This window comes from Neolamprologus multifasciatus, chromosome 16, assembly GCF_963576455.1.
Source record: "Neolamprologus multifasciatus chromosome 16, fNeoMul1.2, whole genome shotgun sequence".
Taxonomy (NCBI): domain Eukaryota; kingdom Metazoa; phylum Chordata; class Actinopteri; order Cichliformes; family Cichlidae; genus Neolamprologus; species Neolamprologus multifasciatus.
Genome location: NC_140454.1, coordinates 34,605,987 through 34,624,520, shown reverse-complemented (window position 1 = coordinate 34,624,520; position 18,534 = coordinate 34,605,987). Strand labels below are relative to the sequence as shown.

The window sequence follows — 18,534 nt, the reverse complement described above, 5'->3', positions numbered from 1 at the left end:
AGCGGATGTGTCAGCTCTTGCTTTTCAAGGACAGCGAGCAGCAAAGTACAGTTAGCAGTGTTTGTTCTGATGAAGACTGTAAACAGCAGCGCAGTGAACAAGGATCTGTGTCCACGAATGTGTCCTCTACTCATTTAAGCCAGACGGTGACTGCTGTCCTCCTCTGTGCTCTGAAACATGTTAAACATGGATCCGAGTGAATGGAGGAAATGAATGTGTTCATCAGATATTAATAAGAACAGCGTCTCCCTGTTTCTCTCGGTTTGTTGGTGATAATAAGAATCTGTTTTCCTGTGAAAGGACTCGATGTGCTTTTAGAAAACAAAGTTTTATTGGATTTTCTTTTTTCATTAAATAAATAGATAATAAAACGAAAAAGAAAACAGAAGGTTTTGTATTTATAATTGTATAAATACTTGAATATATTCAGACTTTGTGATTTATCGTGTTGTCACTTTTCTTCCTTTCACCCGCCTGTGTGAAAACAAAGCCCTGGGCTCCCTCTGCTGGTTCGTTAGTTGAGGACAGGCGGCAGAAAGCGCAGGAGGACCCAGTGCTCTTACGTTGAAGTTCTTCCGCTTCCTGTCTCGCTGCTATTGCGCTTCCCAAACGTCACTCGGTGGTTTCCAGGCTGCTGTTCGGGGGGCCGCCGCTGGAGGGCGCTGTGGGAGTTTATTAGTTAGGAGTTTTTTAAACGCTTTTATTTCTGTGAACTCTGAAAAGCTGCAGAGCTGTGAGGAAATGTCTCAGCGACTCGCTTTAATAAAGGTTTTAGAATCAAAGCCTGTTGGTCTGACTGTGACTGTTGTTTATTACTGTTGGTGTGAAGTGCAGGCACGAAGCTGTAACAAAGTCAACATCACAACACTTTTTCAAACTTTATTGTCAGACTACACAAAGCTTCCACATGATGACGTGTTTATGACATTCACTCCAAATTATATACAAATCAAAGGTGCCGAGCCGTTTCCAAATACACAACCTGCTCCTTAAACACACAAGTCATCACGAAGCCTGCAACAAGCGTGCAAATCATCCGAAAGCAAAACACATTCCCTGATGCAGAGTTAAGGTGCTGGAACAGAGACCAGGAGAGGAAACGGAGACAGGACGAGGGAGTGACGTCAAACCCAAAAAACCCGCTGAGCTCATTTTCACCCATTTTGTGGTGGAAAGTTCCAGAGTCTTTGACTTTCAGTGCCAGTCCTCTGTGAACTGCCTGAAAACCATTATGGAGGTGTGTTACAGCCCAGTTTAGCAGATGGGAAGAGCTGTGGAAAAATCCCAGTGTGTCAGTCTTCTGCCTGTTGCATAACTACAAGTGTTTGTGCTCAGGAAGAGCAGGAGGAGCCTGACAGTCACCGAGGAGGGCAAACTCACCCAGCGGTTCTCCTTATTCCTGGCTGGGTAACCTTGAAAACACAGACTGTATATAAAGATGGTCAGCATGGCAATCGCCCTCTGGTGGCAGGTTGGGGTAAAAGTTATAAACCCCGCCCCCTCCAAATCAAAGTGATCTTAAACATTTTCTTCTCATGAGCAGTGCTTCTTAAATTTAGGTTTTCACCACTAACCAGGTGACGTCAGCTGTTGGACGGGCCTAGAGACCGGACAGGCCGGCAAGGAAAAACAAGGATTCACCAGCTGGCTGGAGAAGCACTAAACCTCCCTGTGACCGCTTCCAGCAACCAGGTGGAGAATTCACATTTTCCTTAGCAATCGGAGGTTTCCGTGCAGTCGCTGACTGTCTGATAAATGCTAAGTGTAAACAATGTAAGCATGATGTAAGCATGAAAATCAAGTGCAGAGACCCTCTGATGAAGTCAGACACTCACAGGCTGAGCATCTTTCATGTTACGTGGAAAAACTCAAGCGGACCGTGTGTCACTGCTCCTGGGTTTGTTTGCTGATGGGGCGTGCAGCGCTGACCCCTCCCTGACTTCACACCACATGATCTATAATTATGTCATAAAAGCTGCTCATATGAGACCAGATCCCAAGGCCTGCAAGACTCTGGGTGCTTATCAGAGGCTGCTGTCAGGACGGCTAACCACGAGTCATTGGTCACTGCTGAGGCATTTAACTAACCAATATGGCGGAGAGGTCATGAATAATGTGCGCTTACATAAGCCTGAACGTCAGTGTTTATCTGCACGTTCGTTTTTCTGGAAAAGGATTAGCGGTTTAAATGTCTACACTTTCAACTGAAGTTCCACGTACAACCACTAGAGGGCTGCAAACAGCCAGAAAATAAAGAAGAACGTTTGTTTTGGTCATTTAGGGGCTGCTTCAAACAGCAACAGCCCATCAAAGGTTTATATGGACTGTTACAGTATAAGAAATGATAAATGTATCTTTATAGCTTATGGTTTAACTCAGGAGCAGCTTTCAGTTCTGTCTTTGACCACCAGAGTGTGAGGAACTACCAGGACATTAGCAAACATGCACTGATTTGCCTGACAGCCTCTGTCGTGTGGCTGCAGCACAGCGACACCTGCAGAGCCAAAACTGAACTGTTTCAGAACAGAGAAACTCCAGGAAACTGAACCCTCTGTTCACATCAAACGTTTGTGCATGAGATCAAACCCAGTTTAAGAAAAAGAGCTAATCCCTCTACCCGGCCTTGATTAAGTTGAACGTGCTAGCTTGGACTCTGGCCATGTGTGTGCACTTTGTAGCTGTCCTGCTGTGAATGAGAATTAGAACCTGGAAGCGAATCAAAGCATTTCTGACGCACATCATTTTGGACTCTAAGGTTGGTGTTTGTAAAAGTGAGCCGTGCTCTGTGCACATTTCAAAAGTGTCTGTTTGCGGGAACATTTCCTCACACAGAGGCGCTGAGCAGCGTGCAAAGTCCCGCCAGGTAATTAAGGATAGAGGCCAGCATGTGGTGGGCGTGGACCTGAACTCTGACTCTCTGCTCTGAATCCTCACTGCATGGCTTTAACACACACACGTTTATGTGCACACAGAGGTGTTTGTGCGAGCAGGTCTCACAGAGCCTCTCAGGACTCGAGCAGGAGGACAGCGAGAGCATGTAAGCTCCTCGGCCTTAAAGCGAGTGTGAAACAAACACATTCTGTTTGCGCTCTGCTGAGCGACAGCTGCGCAGCCCCGCCCACTCGTCCAGCTCAGCAGAGCCCAAGTTATGGTCGCCGTCCAAGCGAGTGCGCGGTGTTGGCTGCTGACGGAGGATCCTAACGCTGGCACTCGTGTTCTTCGGCGTCCATTTTAACCTGTTTCAAAACAACTTGTTTTATGAGGCCATCTGCTCTCAATCAGAGCAGCTGGGAAAACGCGGCACAGCGCCTGCCGAGCTCTCTGGCCTCAGCAGACCCCGCTGCTGTCGGACATGTTTACGTTCAGAGGTGTCGTCCTTAAACCGACACAGCGGTGTGTATGATTCATGTTTCAAAGACAGAGCGGCAGACGCGCTCGTCCCGCTCTGGAAAGCGTTCACTGCGGCCAGCTGCCCCAGTACGTCTTGTTTTCATCTTCATAATCTGCACCGACAGGATTTCATCATGTGGCACACAAATGTTCTTCCACGAGGCCGTTATGTAACGCAGATCTGCAGGAAGCCAACGCGCCTGGTTCTATCTGCAGCTCTGCTGAACGTTGGTTTGAGTCTGAAACCGCTCAGCACTCATCATTTGATGCTCTGAGAATGAGACTGGAGGAGTTAAAGTAAAGACGTGAATCTGAGAGCGGCTTCAGCGCTTTGTCGTGGAAATTCCTTCTCAGACCGTCTTAATGTTGATTTATCATCTCGCCAAATGAAACTGAGTGCTGAGCTGCTGCCCAGGATGCACCTGAAGAGGTTTCGTATGGGGTTTATTGTTTATTGTTGACTCTTTTGAAGTATGAACTCTGGAGCTGTGAGCCTCTGAGAGGTTCTGCAAGTCTCTAGAGATTAGGGTTGGGCAAATATATCGAGTATCGCCGATCGGCTGAGCCCATCAGCGATGTAAATATTTATTTGTCCATGAGTACGTTTGCTAATAATGATGGAGCTAATAGAAGCAGTCAACAGAAAAAAATAATAGCGCTGTTTTAACAGCAGCCTCTTTCACCTGCGAGCACATGCACCCTCCTCAGAGTGCGCACAAATGCTTGGTGGAGCTGCAGAAGCTGGTGATAGCCTAGCATACGCAGCCGCACGGTGGACACGTGCATGCTCATGCAAGTTAGTCGTGTTTGAGTACTTTGCTCGTACTATGTGTCTGCACAAGTGGTACACCGCTTTGGTTGCGTCCTTAGGTTTGCCTCTTTCATCCCAAATTGGCAATTTTATATGTTTTTAGCGCTGTCAGCTTTAACGCGCCATCATCATGACTAACACGATTAACAATGAACCCATCGAGAACAGAATGAGTCAAAATCCCTGAAATGTCTCTGTCAACGCATTTCGGGCAGTTTGTCCAAAGTTTGTTCTTTCTGCGCTCCAGATGGGTTGAGTACATTAAAAAAGTTTAATCGCATTAATCGTGACGACCGCGTTAATGCCGACAGCCCTATTAGTTCGTCCATGTTTGTACTTCTGCCCAAATCAATCCGTGCATGATCACATTGCTCCGCCCATCAAAAAGTCTGTGCATGCGTGACTTTATCGCCCATCGTCGATTATTGGACTGATGACTGTCGGTTGGAAAATTTTTACATATCGCCCAACCCTACTCGAGATCTGCTATGAAATCTATTTTCTAAAGATATTCCTGCTGTGATGATGAGGATGGCGTGGTTCATCAGTACGAGTGTGCAGGGAGCCCTGCTGTTTTTCTGATTTGTGTTTTTGCTGTAAGTTGTCGCCCATGTAAGTCTAAGAACTGAGAAAGAGACGGAGCACCTGGGCAGGACGGAGCGCTAACACCCAGCCGGCAGCTGGAGGCAGAGCCTGGATCTCCTCTGTCTCTGGGAACAATCGTGTTGTTTGTCTCATAGATTCAGGAAGCCTGCAGACTGCAGACTGTCTGCCCAGTAATGACTTCACAATTACAGTCGTTTAATCGCCGTACGGCACCTGAATGAACCACAGCTTTTGGTAACAGTTATGCTGCAGTCCATAAAGTCTGAGCGAGGTCTAAAGGCTGTGAGACGGCTTGCGGTCGATGGTCGCTGACGTGAACCTTCAGTTCATGAAACGCAGACAGATTGAATGTGAACTGGAGGAGAAAAGTGAGCGCAGAGACAGGAGAGCTCACCGCTCACAGCGCCTGCAGCTCGGTCATGTTAGCACCTCGTCCCCTTCCAGCTGTTTCACACATTTTTCCACGGAGTCGTCCTCGCCCACTATTACTAAGGATTTACAGATCACTTACATGCCACTCACACACCAAACCATTAAAATCGCCCAGCTTCAGTTTCCTGATGAGACACTCGTTATAAACTGTGAGTGAAAGGCTTTATGAACCACTAACACCAACAGCACATCAGTGAGTTATGAGAACATCGCTGGGCTCAGCTTACTGTTTGGTTTTGTTGGTAAAACGCTAAAAAGGCTAATTTTCATTATCTGTGACAGGTCAGAGTATCTTGACGGACACTGAGAGGTTAGCCGTAAGGCATCTGCAGATGTTTAGACTCATGAGACTCCAACAGGTCCTGGTAGTGGGAATTCCTGTTAACCTGACATGAAGCCCAAACCTAACCTATGATGTTTAATAAAGCTATGAGTTTCTACTGCGGTGCGTCACACGGTACCACAGTGGACGGTCAGAGTGTGTACATGCGTGTGAAACCTCTGTGGCTTCGCGCAGCTGTCCTCTTATCCAATCAGAGTGCAAACATTCCCAAACCTCGTTACAGGATCAGAGCATCAAAGGGCACTTCATCTCCGGGACAGGAGCAGCAGCAGGAAGGGAACGCGTCCCACAAAAAGTGCCATCGGTGTCGAGGTTCAGTACACGAAGGTCACCAGCAGGTCCTGCAGGCGGTCTGCAGCCATCTCAGCCGGGTCATCAGAGGGGGGCGGGGAAACGGGCAGCAGGGGGAAGTGCTGGGAGAGGGTGGTAGCAGGCGGTCCTGCCACGCTGTACGCCTTCAGGGCGGACAGCCCGTTCAGCACGGCCACGTCCACGAAGGTCATGTGCAGGAAGGAGGAGGAGCCAAAGGAAACGGCGTCCAGCTCTGCTGTGACCCCCGCTGGGGGGGAGAGGGTCATTTCCTGGTCAGGGTATGGAGCCCGCGGCACGGCGCTGTGGATCCCGAGGGTCTGCAGACCCCGCAGAGCCAGGTACCGGCTGTCCACAGGTTTGATCCCGCAGAACGACAGGCGCAGGTGGCCCACCGAGCTGCCGTTCAGCAGCTCCTCCAGGACCCAGAGCTCCTTCACCCACACCGCCAGCTGCCCCGCCTCCCGCAGCCCAGCGCGGGGCAGGGCGGAGCGTGGCACGCTGTGGCAGCGGCACAGAGAGTTCGCCAGCACTTCGTCGCAGTCCGTGACGGGGGAGGAGCAACTGCAGTTACGCAGGCTGCGGCTAGTCGCAGCGCCGCTCTCGTAGAGTAGCGTCGTATTGGCCCTCGGGGAAGCTGCATGTGTGGGGGCGGAGCTCGTCGTCTGGGGGCGGGCGGCAGTCAGGAAGAACAGCAAGCACAGTGACCATGGCAACAGGGCAAAGACTGAGACTGGAGACATCTCCATGGAGACCAAACAGACTACATCTTCACCAGGTGGAGGGAGAGGACCAACCTGAGAACACACGAGGGGGGGGGCGGGTGTTAGCATGGACAGCACCAGAGAGCTCGACTCACACACACACACACGCACACACACACACACACACACACACACACACACACACACACACTTGTTTTCATATCTTAGTAAGGACCTAAGTAAGTAAGGATCTAAATGACGTTGCCATCATCATGACATCATTTCCCACCATAACTGTGACCCTGACACTAAAAACACATTTTGAGCCTCAGAAACGTCTTCAAACTCGTGGTGACGGCGTTTTGTCTGCATAAGGACTGTTGGTCCTCACAAGTATAGCAGCATGCCAGTTTTTGGTCCCCACAAAGATCTCTGAACATGGTACACACACACACACAGCTTTATGGGCTGATTTCCTTCCAGACCTCGGGCTGGCGCTGGGTTGATGGAAGTTTCCTGTGCCACGCTGCGCTGCGGTCAGCGCGGCTGCGTCCCACCGTGTTAAACGCTCAGGAATGAGCACACTGCTCTCTTTATTCTCCGGCTCAGCAGCCGTGGAAAAGTGGACTGAATAAGCAGTCTAGACCTCCAGAGCGAAACTTTCCCCTCTTCTTTCCAGAGTTTATGTCGGACAAAGTCGAATCAGTTTTCCAAAAAACACAAACAAGTGATGCTTTCAGGAAGGTCACAGCCATTTCTTATTCTTCACTAATAACTTTAAATGCAAAGTTTCTGCAGACATCACTCGACCCGTGACACGTCTGAAACCTGAAATCATTACGTTGTCGTGGAAAGGTCAGGGGTCACTTTAGACCCTGCTGCTGTTGTAAACACTTTAATGACAATCAGACGAACGCAATGATGTGCTCACTTCTCCCGTCAGCACTCAGAGTAATTTTCCTGCCGTTCCAACAGAACCTGAGACACTGGGATCATTGTTCCCACACTGAGTGCTGTGAGGAAAACCCGAGCAGGAAGGAGGAATTCTTCACATGTGAACTCTCGCTCTGCTGCCGCGCTGAAGTCACCAGCATCACCTCACAGCCTCTGACATCAATCAGCCCTCCGATTGGCCACACTGACACAGCATTATCCTGTGCAGATGCAGGGATTCGTCAGCGACAGGACCAAGAACATCTGGCTGTGTTTGCTTCACATGTTCTGGGGCTTTAAAGTAAAGTCTGTGAGAGCTCCATCCATCCATGCATCCATCCATACATCCATCAAACCATCCATCCATCAATCATCCATCAAACCATCCATCATCCATCAAACCATCCATCCATCCATCAAACCATCCATCCATGCATGCATCATCCATCCATCCATCCATCCATCAAACCATCCATCCATCCATCAAACCATCCATCCATGCATGCATCATCCATCCATCCATCCATCCATCCATCCATCAAACCATCCATCCATGCATGCATCATCCATCCATCCATCCATCCATCAAACCATCCATCGATCCATCCTTCATCCATCAATCATCCATCAAACCATCCATCCATCCATCCATCATCCATCAATCACCCATCCATCCATCCATCAAACCATCCATCCATGCATGCATCATCCATCCATCCATCAAACCATCCATCGATCCATCCTTCATCCATCAATCATCCATCAAACCATCCATCCATCCATCCATCATCCATCAAACCATCCATACATCCATCAAACCATCCATCCATCCATCCATCATCCATCAATCATCCATCCATCAATCCATCAATCATCCATCAAACCATCCATCCATCAAACCATCCATCCATCCATCCATCCATCCATCCATCCATCCATCCATCCATCCATCCATCAATCATCCATCCATCATCCATCAAACCATCCATCCATCAAACCATCCATCCATCCATCATCCATCAATCATCCATCAAACCATCCATCCATCATCCATCAATCATCCATCCATCAAACCATCCATACATCCATCAAACCATCCATCCATCATCCACCAAACCATCCATCCATCATCCATCAAACCATCCATACATCCATCCATCCATCCATCATCCATCAATCATCCATCCATCAATCCATCAATCATCCATCAAACCATCCATCCATCAAACCATCCATCCATCCATCCATCCATCCATCCATCCATCCATCCATCCATCCATCCATCAATCATCCATCCATCATCCATCAAACCATCCATCCATCAAACCATCCATCCATCCATCCATCCATCCATCCATCCATCCATCCATCCATCCATCCATCAATCATCCATCCATCATCCATCAAACCATCCATCCATCAAACCATCCATCCATCCATCATCCATCAATCATCCATCAAACCATCCATCCATCATCCATCAATCATCCATCCATCAAACCATCCATACATCCATCAAACCATCCATCCATCATCCACCAAACCATCCATCCATCATCCATCAAACCATCCATACATCCATCAAACCATTCATCATCCATCATCCATCAATCATCCATGCATCCATCCATTATCCATCCATGCATCCGTCAGTGACAGGACCAAGAACACCTCGCTGTGTTTGCTTCACATGTTCTGGGGTTTTAAATTAAAGTCTGTGAGAGCTGAGCTGTGGCGAGATGTTTAGCTTCCTGTTTACATTCATTAAAATAATTTCATTTACTCGCTTTATGCCCCAAATGAAACAGTGAGCACATCCAGACTCACAAGTTTGTGTTTGCTTTTGGTTTGGTTTGTGTCCACACAGACGTACAAACAGATTCAAACATCAGGATTACTGAATGTTTAAGTGAACCAACAAAACAGATAACCTGGAACTGACCTTTTTTTTGAAAGAACAGTTTTCATGTTTCTGCCAGCTTCCAATGAGCCACAACCACCAACAAATGACAGTGCTCTGTGATTGGACTGTGAGGGCACACGAGGAGGAGGTACGAGCCACTGGCAATGACCCCGATGCAAACACATTGATGAGACGCTCGCTAACTGCGCTCCACGAGACAGGAAGAGCTTGTGGCAGATGGAAAGTGCTGATGTGGTCACACGGTGGTAAAGGAAAGCTTTAAGTGGCCCGAGACAACATCACAGGAAGTTTCAGTTTCATCCTGTGACAGAGTGTGGTTAGTTAGTCTAGTTATTGTTCATGTAAACGGTTAAATAGCTGTTCCACTGAAATCATCACTGAGGCGATGCCTGTGCTTACATCTGACTTTGAGTTATGCGGTCTGCCATCACTCAGTATGTCCCTACCACCATAAGTATCATTATTGCAGCTCTCTTTGAACTATTGAGGCACGATTTTAAGGTTATATTGTGCTGCTCTGCTAACCTGCTCATGTTTCTAATAAATCTCTCGTGTTCTTTGCTCTGTTTTCGTCAGTTTTGTTGTGTTTCAGATTGTCGTTTTACTGAGCACTGTTTCTTTGGGACCTTTGGAAAACCAGAGATTAAGGAGATGTCATAAATGTCAACAACAAACATGATGTTGGCTCTGAAAGCATCAGTGAGGCAGACCTTTCAGAGGTTTTCACATATTTGTGTTGTGGTGTTTTCTGTGTTGTGTGTCTGAAGCTGCACTGATCCCAGGTCAGTTTGTAGTTGAGAACACGCCTGTGCTGAGCTTGTGCTCCAAGTGCTGATGCAGTCTAAATGCTTCACTCGGGCTGTATTTAAATGCCCAGTGGGATCCGTCTCTCTCTGGGATCACGCTCGGTTTTATCGTGTTTTGCTCCGTCGTCTGAAGCCGACTGCAGACTGTTGGGATATAAAGCGATCAGCGGCTTTACGAGGCCGACCGAGCTCTGCTCGAGGTGCTTCTGCACTCACAGATTCGGCAAACACTTCTCAGCTCTACACACCGCTTTAGCAGCCACAGGGGACGCTATTTATAGAAATGTTCCCGGACTTTGTTCTGGGAAGATCTTTTTTCAGAACACAAACCGGTAACCTGCCAGCCTTTTATGGATTTCAGTGCAGTGTAAACAAGTGTGTGTGTGTGTGTGTGTGAAGTAAAGTCAACCTTTTACTCGTTTATAAAGGCTGGATAGTCTCGCCATGACATCACACACTAGTTTAGACACTTCACGGTCAGCACCATCTTTTATTTGGAACTGAACAGAGGGTGCAGTGCTAAGATATCAGCTAGCTAGCTTAGTTAGGAGTTATAGGAACATAGCACACACACACACACACACACACACACACACACACACACACACACACACACACACACACACAGGCTTCCTGGGCAGTTGGTACAGTGACCTCACAGCAGCCATATTATTGGTCACATGATGCCAACAGCACGAACACGGTGCAGAGGTCAAGTTCATGTGAAGTTAGCAGACAGCTAGCAGCTACAGCCACCTGTGTCACCATCCACCTGGCAGAGGCCACGCCCCTGATTAAGGCCTCATGCTCATGTTTGTATCTGCTGTAAAGTTGGATCTTCTAACGTCTGGGGGACTGCCTCCCTGCTGGAGCCTCTGCTGGACGTTAGAGGAACTGCAGCGTTGGCTGGCGTCTGCTCTTTTTTCCAGTTGAATGCACTAATTAAACTCAAGTGTTTAATTTGGATGTTGATTAGCAGGTAACAAGGTGGCAGGTGTTGATTTGTCAAACTTTGGATTCTAGGAGGTCACAGTGGCCACCTCCATCTTTTATATACAGTATGTAGAGTAAAGCGGTTAAATCGAGCCGTCGACCATGAAAGATTCTGGTGAGATGACTGTGTGGCTATAAATAAACATGACTTCAGCGTGGCTGGTTTACAGTAGCAGCTGCCCTCCGTCCCCTCCATCCTCCACCGTCTTACCTCACTGCTAATATTAGTCATAGTCTTTCCAGCTGTTCCCAGCATCTGGCCCTCCCGCTCATGATACCAGTCACTTTCTGTGTGTGTTCCCGCGCTCTCTCCACTCCCTTTCCTCCATCTCCATCTGTAATCCTGCAACGAGCTGCAGCTGCAGGGCCGGATGCTGGAAATCGACCACTGAAAACACATTCCACACTCTGACACGACACTCTTCTTCCTCTCATGTCATATTTGTGCTCTTTTAAAGCATCTTTCTTCAGTAAATATCTGTCACATGTGTGCGACAAATACAAACGGGCTGCTCGGACCACAATAGGCGAGCGGCGGCTGACCCGAGGACAGAGAAGCGACAGCGAAACAAGCTGGAGAGGAGAGGCTCAGCACATTCCTCTGACATCATGCTCCGCCACAGGCACCCACCCTAATCCGCCCTTCCTTTCTCCTTCTTCGACCCAGTGGGCTGCATCATGTGCTCTTTTAACCACCAAGCTCAGGCCTTTATTGTGGCGTCTTCATGGTAACCGTCTTTAAAACAGCTCACAGTCACACCATCATCCATCAGACATTTAAATTTGGTTAAAAAACTGTGTTCCCCACAGCACAACAAGACAAGCCCAGACATGTCTGACAGCGAGAGCCACGTTTTGGCTTTGATGATGATTGAACACCTTAAAACACAGTTTACCTGCTGTAAACATCGATTATATGAGCCCAGCACTTTTATTCTATCTTCCTACCATCACAGTTATGGAGGCTGTGCTGTGATGATTACATATGTTATGGTAACAAATCCCAAAGCATAAGAAGAGAAAGTCATTCATTATTATTATCAAGGTCCAAGTAAAGTCTACAAGGTCGATCGATGTAGGCGAGGATGAAGAGAATCAGGAGAACAATAAAAGATGATCAGCCTTCAAAGGAACGCAGGAAGCTAATGATCAGGCTTTTTGTCTGCTGTGGTCTGAATCAGTCGAGCTTTGGTGTCTGCTCACACAGAGTGAAACACAACGCGTCACTATGAACCAGGTGGGAACGTCCAGTCTGCTTATTGGCCAGGTGTGTTTGAGGCAGGAGCGACAAAGGTAAACACAGGTACCCTCTGTGTACGCCACACACCACAAATGAAGCGCTTTGGCGATTGTTTGGACCTGAGCCGAGATCTCGTCCGACCTGAGGAACCAGCTCAGGTGTGGAAAAACCCCACACTACAGAAGACATCAGACAATAAGACGAAAAAACACTAAAAACAAGTACGGGCTAAAATATTCAAATCAAAAAAGTCCAAAAATCAGAATCTGTAATCTCAATGTGCGAACGAGGAGAGGCCAAAGAAAAGCCCGAGTAATCATCCATGATGCTGCTGGTTTCCAGTGTTCTCGGTTGGTCAGCCTCCCATATGTCCCAGTGCGAGTCGTCTATTTCATGCAAGTGTAACATGCAGAGCGGTGCAGGCACATGCTAACATGTCTTTAGCCTCGTCACTCTCCTGTCAGTGGGACCAAATTAAACCACAATGTTTGTAACAACAAACCTAATGAGACACTGACACCGAACAGGGATATTTTAGATTAGATAACAAAGGAAACAAGGCTACAGCTATGCAGAGCCTCGGTATGAGCAATGAAAGGATGAAAGCAGTCAGCTGTTGAGAGCAGATCCTGGAACTGACTGGAGTTTGGGGGAAATCAAAAAGTTTAAGCATTTCTTTCATTATGAAAATAAAGTTCTTGGAAAGAATATCGGCGTCAGCAGGTCTTTGCTAGAGAAACGTCTGAATGCACGAGCGGTGCATCTCTAGTTTGGGGCTGCATGTGTTTAGAAAGGCTCAGAGATCCAGACGTAGACACAGAGAGCTTACATCCAGCAGCAGAATGATATTTCTCTCATACCAATATAAGCAGATGTTTGAGTAAAACACTGATTTGGGGCAAATTGTTGAGCAGCCTGAGGCGTATCGGGTTAATCTGCAGTTCCATCTCTAAGACCAGCTGAGTAAAGAGAAATGACTGAAGAAGCTGTGAGGCTCTCAGTGACGGCGTCTCCCTTCTTCGTGGTTACAAGTGTTGTTTCAGTGCTGATGAAGAGCTTCCTGTGTGTGGAGCGTGTTTACGCGTCACTGACCTCCATCAGCCGTTCACTGGAGGTTTAAATCTGTGCTGCTGCAGACGCCCCCTGCCCCATACTTTCCCCACATTAAGACTGTGGTCTCTTTATTTTTAAGTAGACGGCAGGCTGTGAAACTAAAGTCATCATCCATCTATCCACCCAGACTTAAAGACGACCTCTCACAGGGTCAAACATACGATCTGACAGTAAGATTGTTTAAGAAGGGTGCATACATGGACTTTACCTCAAAGAAACCGCTATAATCTTGCCATCTTCAAGTTACTTTAAATGACTAATAGATTTTTATCATTAAGAGTTCTTGTACTTGTATCCACTTGTGAGGATTTCCTTGGAATATGAAGATATCCGCTGCATCTGTGTGAGGAAGTGTTTCTCTGTGTCTGTGGAACCTGAAGGTCTCAGATCCTCTTCAAAGTGTGCTGAAGCTTTAAAATGAGCACATATAGAGGCTGGACATTCACAGCAGTGAATCTCTCTGAGCCGCTCTCCTGGCCAGGCTCTAACAGCGCACACGTAAGAAGTCAGTAAAATGTGGGCTGTCCACCGACTCAAGCGCGGAGCGTGAAACTGCGCTGGCTTCAGAACACGTTACCGTCAGAGGATCAGCCCTCTGGCTGCTGCAGGAGCTCCTGATTGTTAAAAGATGGAAGAAATGAATTCAGAGTTCAACTGAAGCCAGTGAGCTCAGGGTTTACTTTGATGCTGAAGCTCCTGGACGCGATGACCCGACGAGGTCAGAACATGCGGTGAGTCTGTGGGTTTAGCTGTGAGCGGCCATCAGGACAGACGGATGATGACTCAGCTTTCTGCTGGTTTCTCTGTGATCTCAGCAGCGTCTGCTTCTCATTACTGTCCCGACCGATCCTCTGGAACCACCATCGCAGCTCCAATCACACACACTCATTCACAGACATTAGTGAGTGTGTGTGTGTGTGTGTGTGTGTGTGTGCACTCACATGTGCGGCTCACAGCGGGTTCAGGTGGCACGGAGCTCTGGGCTGATCGTCCTGCTTCCTGTGGCGGTGAGAGCAGCAGCAGCGTCCACATCTGTCTGCAGGCTGGCAGGAAACACTCATCCCTCTGCCTGCGAGCAGGGAGGGAGGGAGAGGAGGCCGGGATGGAGGCAGAGCCGGGGCTGAGAGGAGGAAGGAGGTGAGGGAGCCCTACTCTCTGCACACTGTGTGGAAACTTTCCTCATCAGATGGAAGAGCGTGGCCAGCTCCCTGTCCATGTTCTCTGCCTGCTTCTGCATCTGCGCCTCCTCCTCAGCCTCACTCTCCTCCCCCTGTGGACCCGCCTCCTGCGCCTTCTCCATCAAACATTTAAGAATGCAGCCATCTCGTGGCTCCTCAGGCCATTACAGGGGGAACAGGGCAGAAGCGTTCAGCAGAAGCCTCGCTGTGTGCTCGTTCAGGCTGCAGGACATGAAATGTCCCAAACCTGGCACGTGTAGGACGGCCCTGTAAAGACTCAGATATCAGCTGAGCATCTGAAGGTGGAACAATACTAAGTTTAACGTCCACCAGCTTCTTTTTCAAATTCTCCTCCAGACGTGTCGCTGACAGTAAGAATGAGAGGCTCGTTGACTCGCTGCACCATCTTGTGGAATAAACTGGTATTACACACAAGTGCCAGATTTGTTTCTGGACATGAAGTCATCGTTTTTATGTGTTTTAGCGGCTTTATATCGTTTGGTTTTGAAACATATGTTATGAGTTTAGCAATTCTTGCTTCTGGTCTCATATATGTTGAGTCCAGCTTTACCACTCAAACTCACACGACCGATTAAAGATGCCACAGCAACAAAATGCTGCCACACTGAGTCTCCATGTCAGCATGTGTAGACTAACTAACCCTTACGCCCCTAAACCAGAATTATGATAAAGAAAAAATATGTATTGCCTCCATTTTTAGGTAAAGAGTTGTAACTTTGCTGTTTGCAAAATTTGTGCTGTTAAAATGTTGTTTTGTTTTCAATTTTCTTAATACAGTTAAAATGAAAAAATAACAGTAAATTCAGACCTGTGAGGTTGTGCTCAAACAATGACACCAAACAAGGCGAGGAAACCGCTTTTAAAGGTGAAATGCAAAATCAGAAGTAGTCAAAAACAGCCGATTATACCCGGGACCTCAGAGGGTTTTAAGGGAGTCATACTGCACCCACTCCAGGTGGGTTAACCCACGGTTAACTTCAGCTTCATTCCCTTATGAGACAAACCCACGACTAACATGTTGTGGTTACTTTTGTGTTTTTTAAATTCACAATAACAGGAAAAAGGGAGGAGAAGTCGTGTACGGGTTTATGTTCATGCGTACAATACGCCGAGGTGACACAGCTTTACATGACTGCAGTACTTTTACAGCAGAACGCTGTTTAGCAGCAGGATCGTAAAGTTGTTTTCTCTGTTGTTGTGTTATGACTGACGGACGCCTCAGTGCACACTCAGTAAAGCAATGTTTTAACCAGAATCAGCACTTGATCGTTCTATACCTGCGATGTGTTAGTCTCCTGATGTCAGCCGTGAGTCTGCTGACACATCAGGTGTTCTGGGAAACCATCCTACCTGACAAACCATCCTACCCGTTATTTCTGCACGAAATTCAGTGCCAAATCATCCTACCTTTGTTTATAAGAGCTAGAAACAAACTCTGATGGGTAAAATTCAGTGCCAAACCACGCTACCTTTGTGAATGTGACCTACAAACATACTTTCACGGGTAAAATGAAGTCCTGGCTTTATGAATATGAGCTACAAGCATACTCTGATGGGTAACGTTAAGAGGCACTCCATCATACCTACTTAAATTGGTGCTGGAATTACTCTGTGACAGCAGAAATGTGCATGAACTACTTACGGTAGGACGTTTTGCCAAAGTAGGATGGTTTGTCAGAACACCGGCGCCATCAGGGCAATCACAAAGCGTGCAGTGTGTATCTGCTGCGCCGCGGCCACGTTCCTCAACGAAAGCAACAGTTCCTCAGCATCAAGGAGAACCAAAACTGTCTCAACCCACTCGTTCGAGGGGAACAAACCAACACTCCAATACTGAGTAAAACACTAAGAAAAGAGCAGGAGCAGTGACTGGAAAATGTAACCAAGATATTGGATTTATACTTTTTTAACATTTGATATCAACTGTATGTTTTCCTAAATGAAAGCTCTAAAGCTGTGTCATTCAGCCCTCTCACAGCTTCCCCAAAAACTCCCGACTGCTGGGAAATTCGTTCCTATTTAGTTTTATATTTTTCAATAGTTTAAATAAAAACAAAAGAAATGAAATGTGCAGCTCACTTCTGCAGCAGCAGATCGCTGCTCGGAGCAGCAGAAGGATAAAGATGACAGATACAGGATCACATTACAGGAAGGCCACAAATTCGAGCTTTGAGGAAAAAATACACGAGGGTTAGAATTACAGGCTGGACTACAAGCTTTGTAAAATGGGAATTACGCAGGTTTTTTTCTCCTGAAATATTATCATCATTCAAAACTTTCAAGAGGTGTTAGTAAAGGTCTCACCTGTCAGTGACTGCTGTTAGGACGAGCTCGTTCTCATCTATTCTGTGATGACGAGTCTGAGCAGGTTGCTAAGTCCAGCTTCTTGTTTGACTGATTCATGTTTTGTAACTTTTTCTTGAATATTTCTGCACAGTTTTATGACATCATCGGCTATTTCCTGGCCCAAACTCAAACATACACAGTAGCATGACTGAAAGTTAAAACCAATACATGGATTCATGATTTGAATTCTGGGTTGTGCGAAATCCCAGAAATAAACACAAAGTGAATCTGTGAACTAAGTTCATACTGGAGTGCAAAATTAAAACCAAGATGGACAAGAAAAGTTCAAAGCCATCAGGAGCTCAGTTCAGAAAACAGAGAAAAGAAGAGGAGGAGAAACGAGCAACAGATGCAGGTAAACAGATGTGTGATTGGATAATGGCAGGTCATCCTGAACCAATCAGAATACTTTTTTTTTTTTTTTTTTTAATTATGTGCATGACAGTTGCTCCAAGATGAAATGGTAAAAAATAGCAACAGTAACAGACTAAACTCCAAATAATATATTATGTTACAGATTTTAATATTAATGAGTCATTGTCAGTTGTTGATTTGTCCTGTTCTCATTGTATGACGAATTATGATGGCTGTTTGGTAGCTGTTTGCATACTATGCATACTCTCTCTCTTCATATGTGTGTGTGTGTGTGTGTGTGTGTGTGTGGGGGGGGCAGAGGGAGTGTTTGCCCAGGGCGCCAAACAGGCTAGGACCGCCACTGGGTACCAATGCCACCCCCAAAATGTGCTGTCATGATGTCTGGGCAGAATGAGTACGAGCAACTTTTTTTGCCCATATCAAAAACCGCTACTAGGCTGGAGGCATCTTACTCAACAGTCGATCCACACATTAGCTTGTAAGTGTTTTGCCCCACGAGTGTCTATTGCGAAAGCCTCAGGATATGTCCACTGCATGGCGGTAAGCCTCCGAATCTCCAGCTGAACCAGCTGCAGTGCTGCTGTAGCTGAAAGGGGAATCAGCCATGTGACGGTGATTAAACGCGTCGCCACAAGGTGTCACTGCTGGGCTTCCCAGCTCACTGAATGGACCGATAACACCTGAAGAGCTTCCTGAGTATGCCCACTTCTTCTTTTCTTCAGAATGCAGCATGACAGTTTATTATCACGATTCTTTTTGCTTTGAGGTAAAATCACGAGCACCAAGGTGTCCCCTCTGATGTTTGCTGTTCAGTTCAGGTCACAGCGAGGTGTGGACACACAGGTTTGTGGAAGTTATAGCAGACAGGAACTTCCACCTTTTTATTTCTGTCAATGATAACAATGGCAGCGTAGTGTTTTGTCCTGCTCAGCACCTGAAACAGTGTCCGATTAAACTGATGATCAGATTTTTATGAATGCGTGACATTTATGGTTATGACGTCAGCAGAG

The 18,534-nt window shown here is 47.0% G+C and overlaps 1 protein-coding gene across 1 annotated transcript; it reads right to left on the bottom strand.

The window, feature by feature from the left end:
- Positions 1–2,658: 2,658 nt before the first annotated feature.
- On the bottom strand, positions 2,659–17,367 carry LOC146501168 (exosomal polycystin-1-interacting protein-like). Its single transcript, XM_085135631.1, has 2 exons — positions 14,546–17,367; positions 2,659–6,688 (listed from the first exon to the last, which is right to left on the bottom strand). Exon 2 carries the CDS (start codon positions 6,638–6,640, stop codon positions 5,897–5,899), a length of 744 nt encoding a protein of 247 aa, XP_084991757.1. The 5' UTR covers positions 6,641–6,688; positions 14,546–17,367; the 3' UTR covers positions 2,659–5,896.
- Positions 17,368–18,534: the final 1,167 nt, after the last annotated feature.

Coding starts and splice junctions, on each gene's coding strand:
- LOC146501168 (XM_085135631.1), bottom strand. CDS start 6,640: ATGGAGATGTCTCCAGTCTCAGTCTTTGCCCTGTTGCCATGGTCACTG.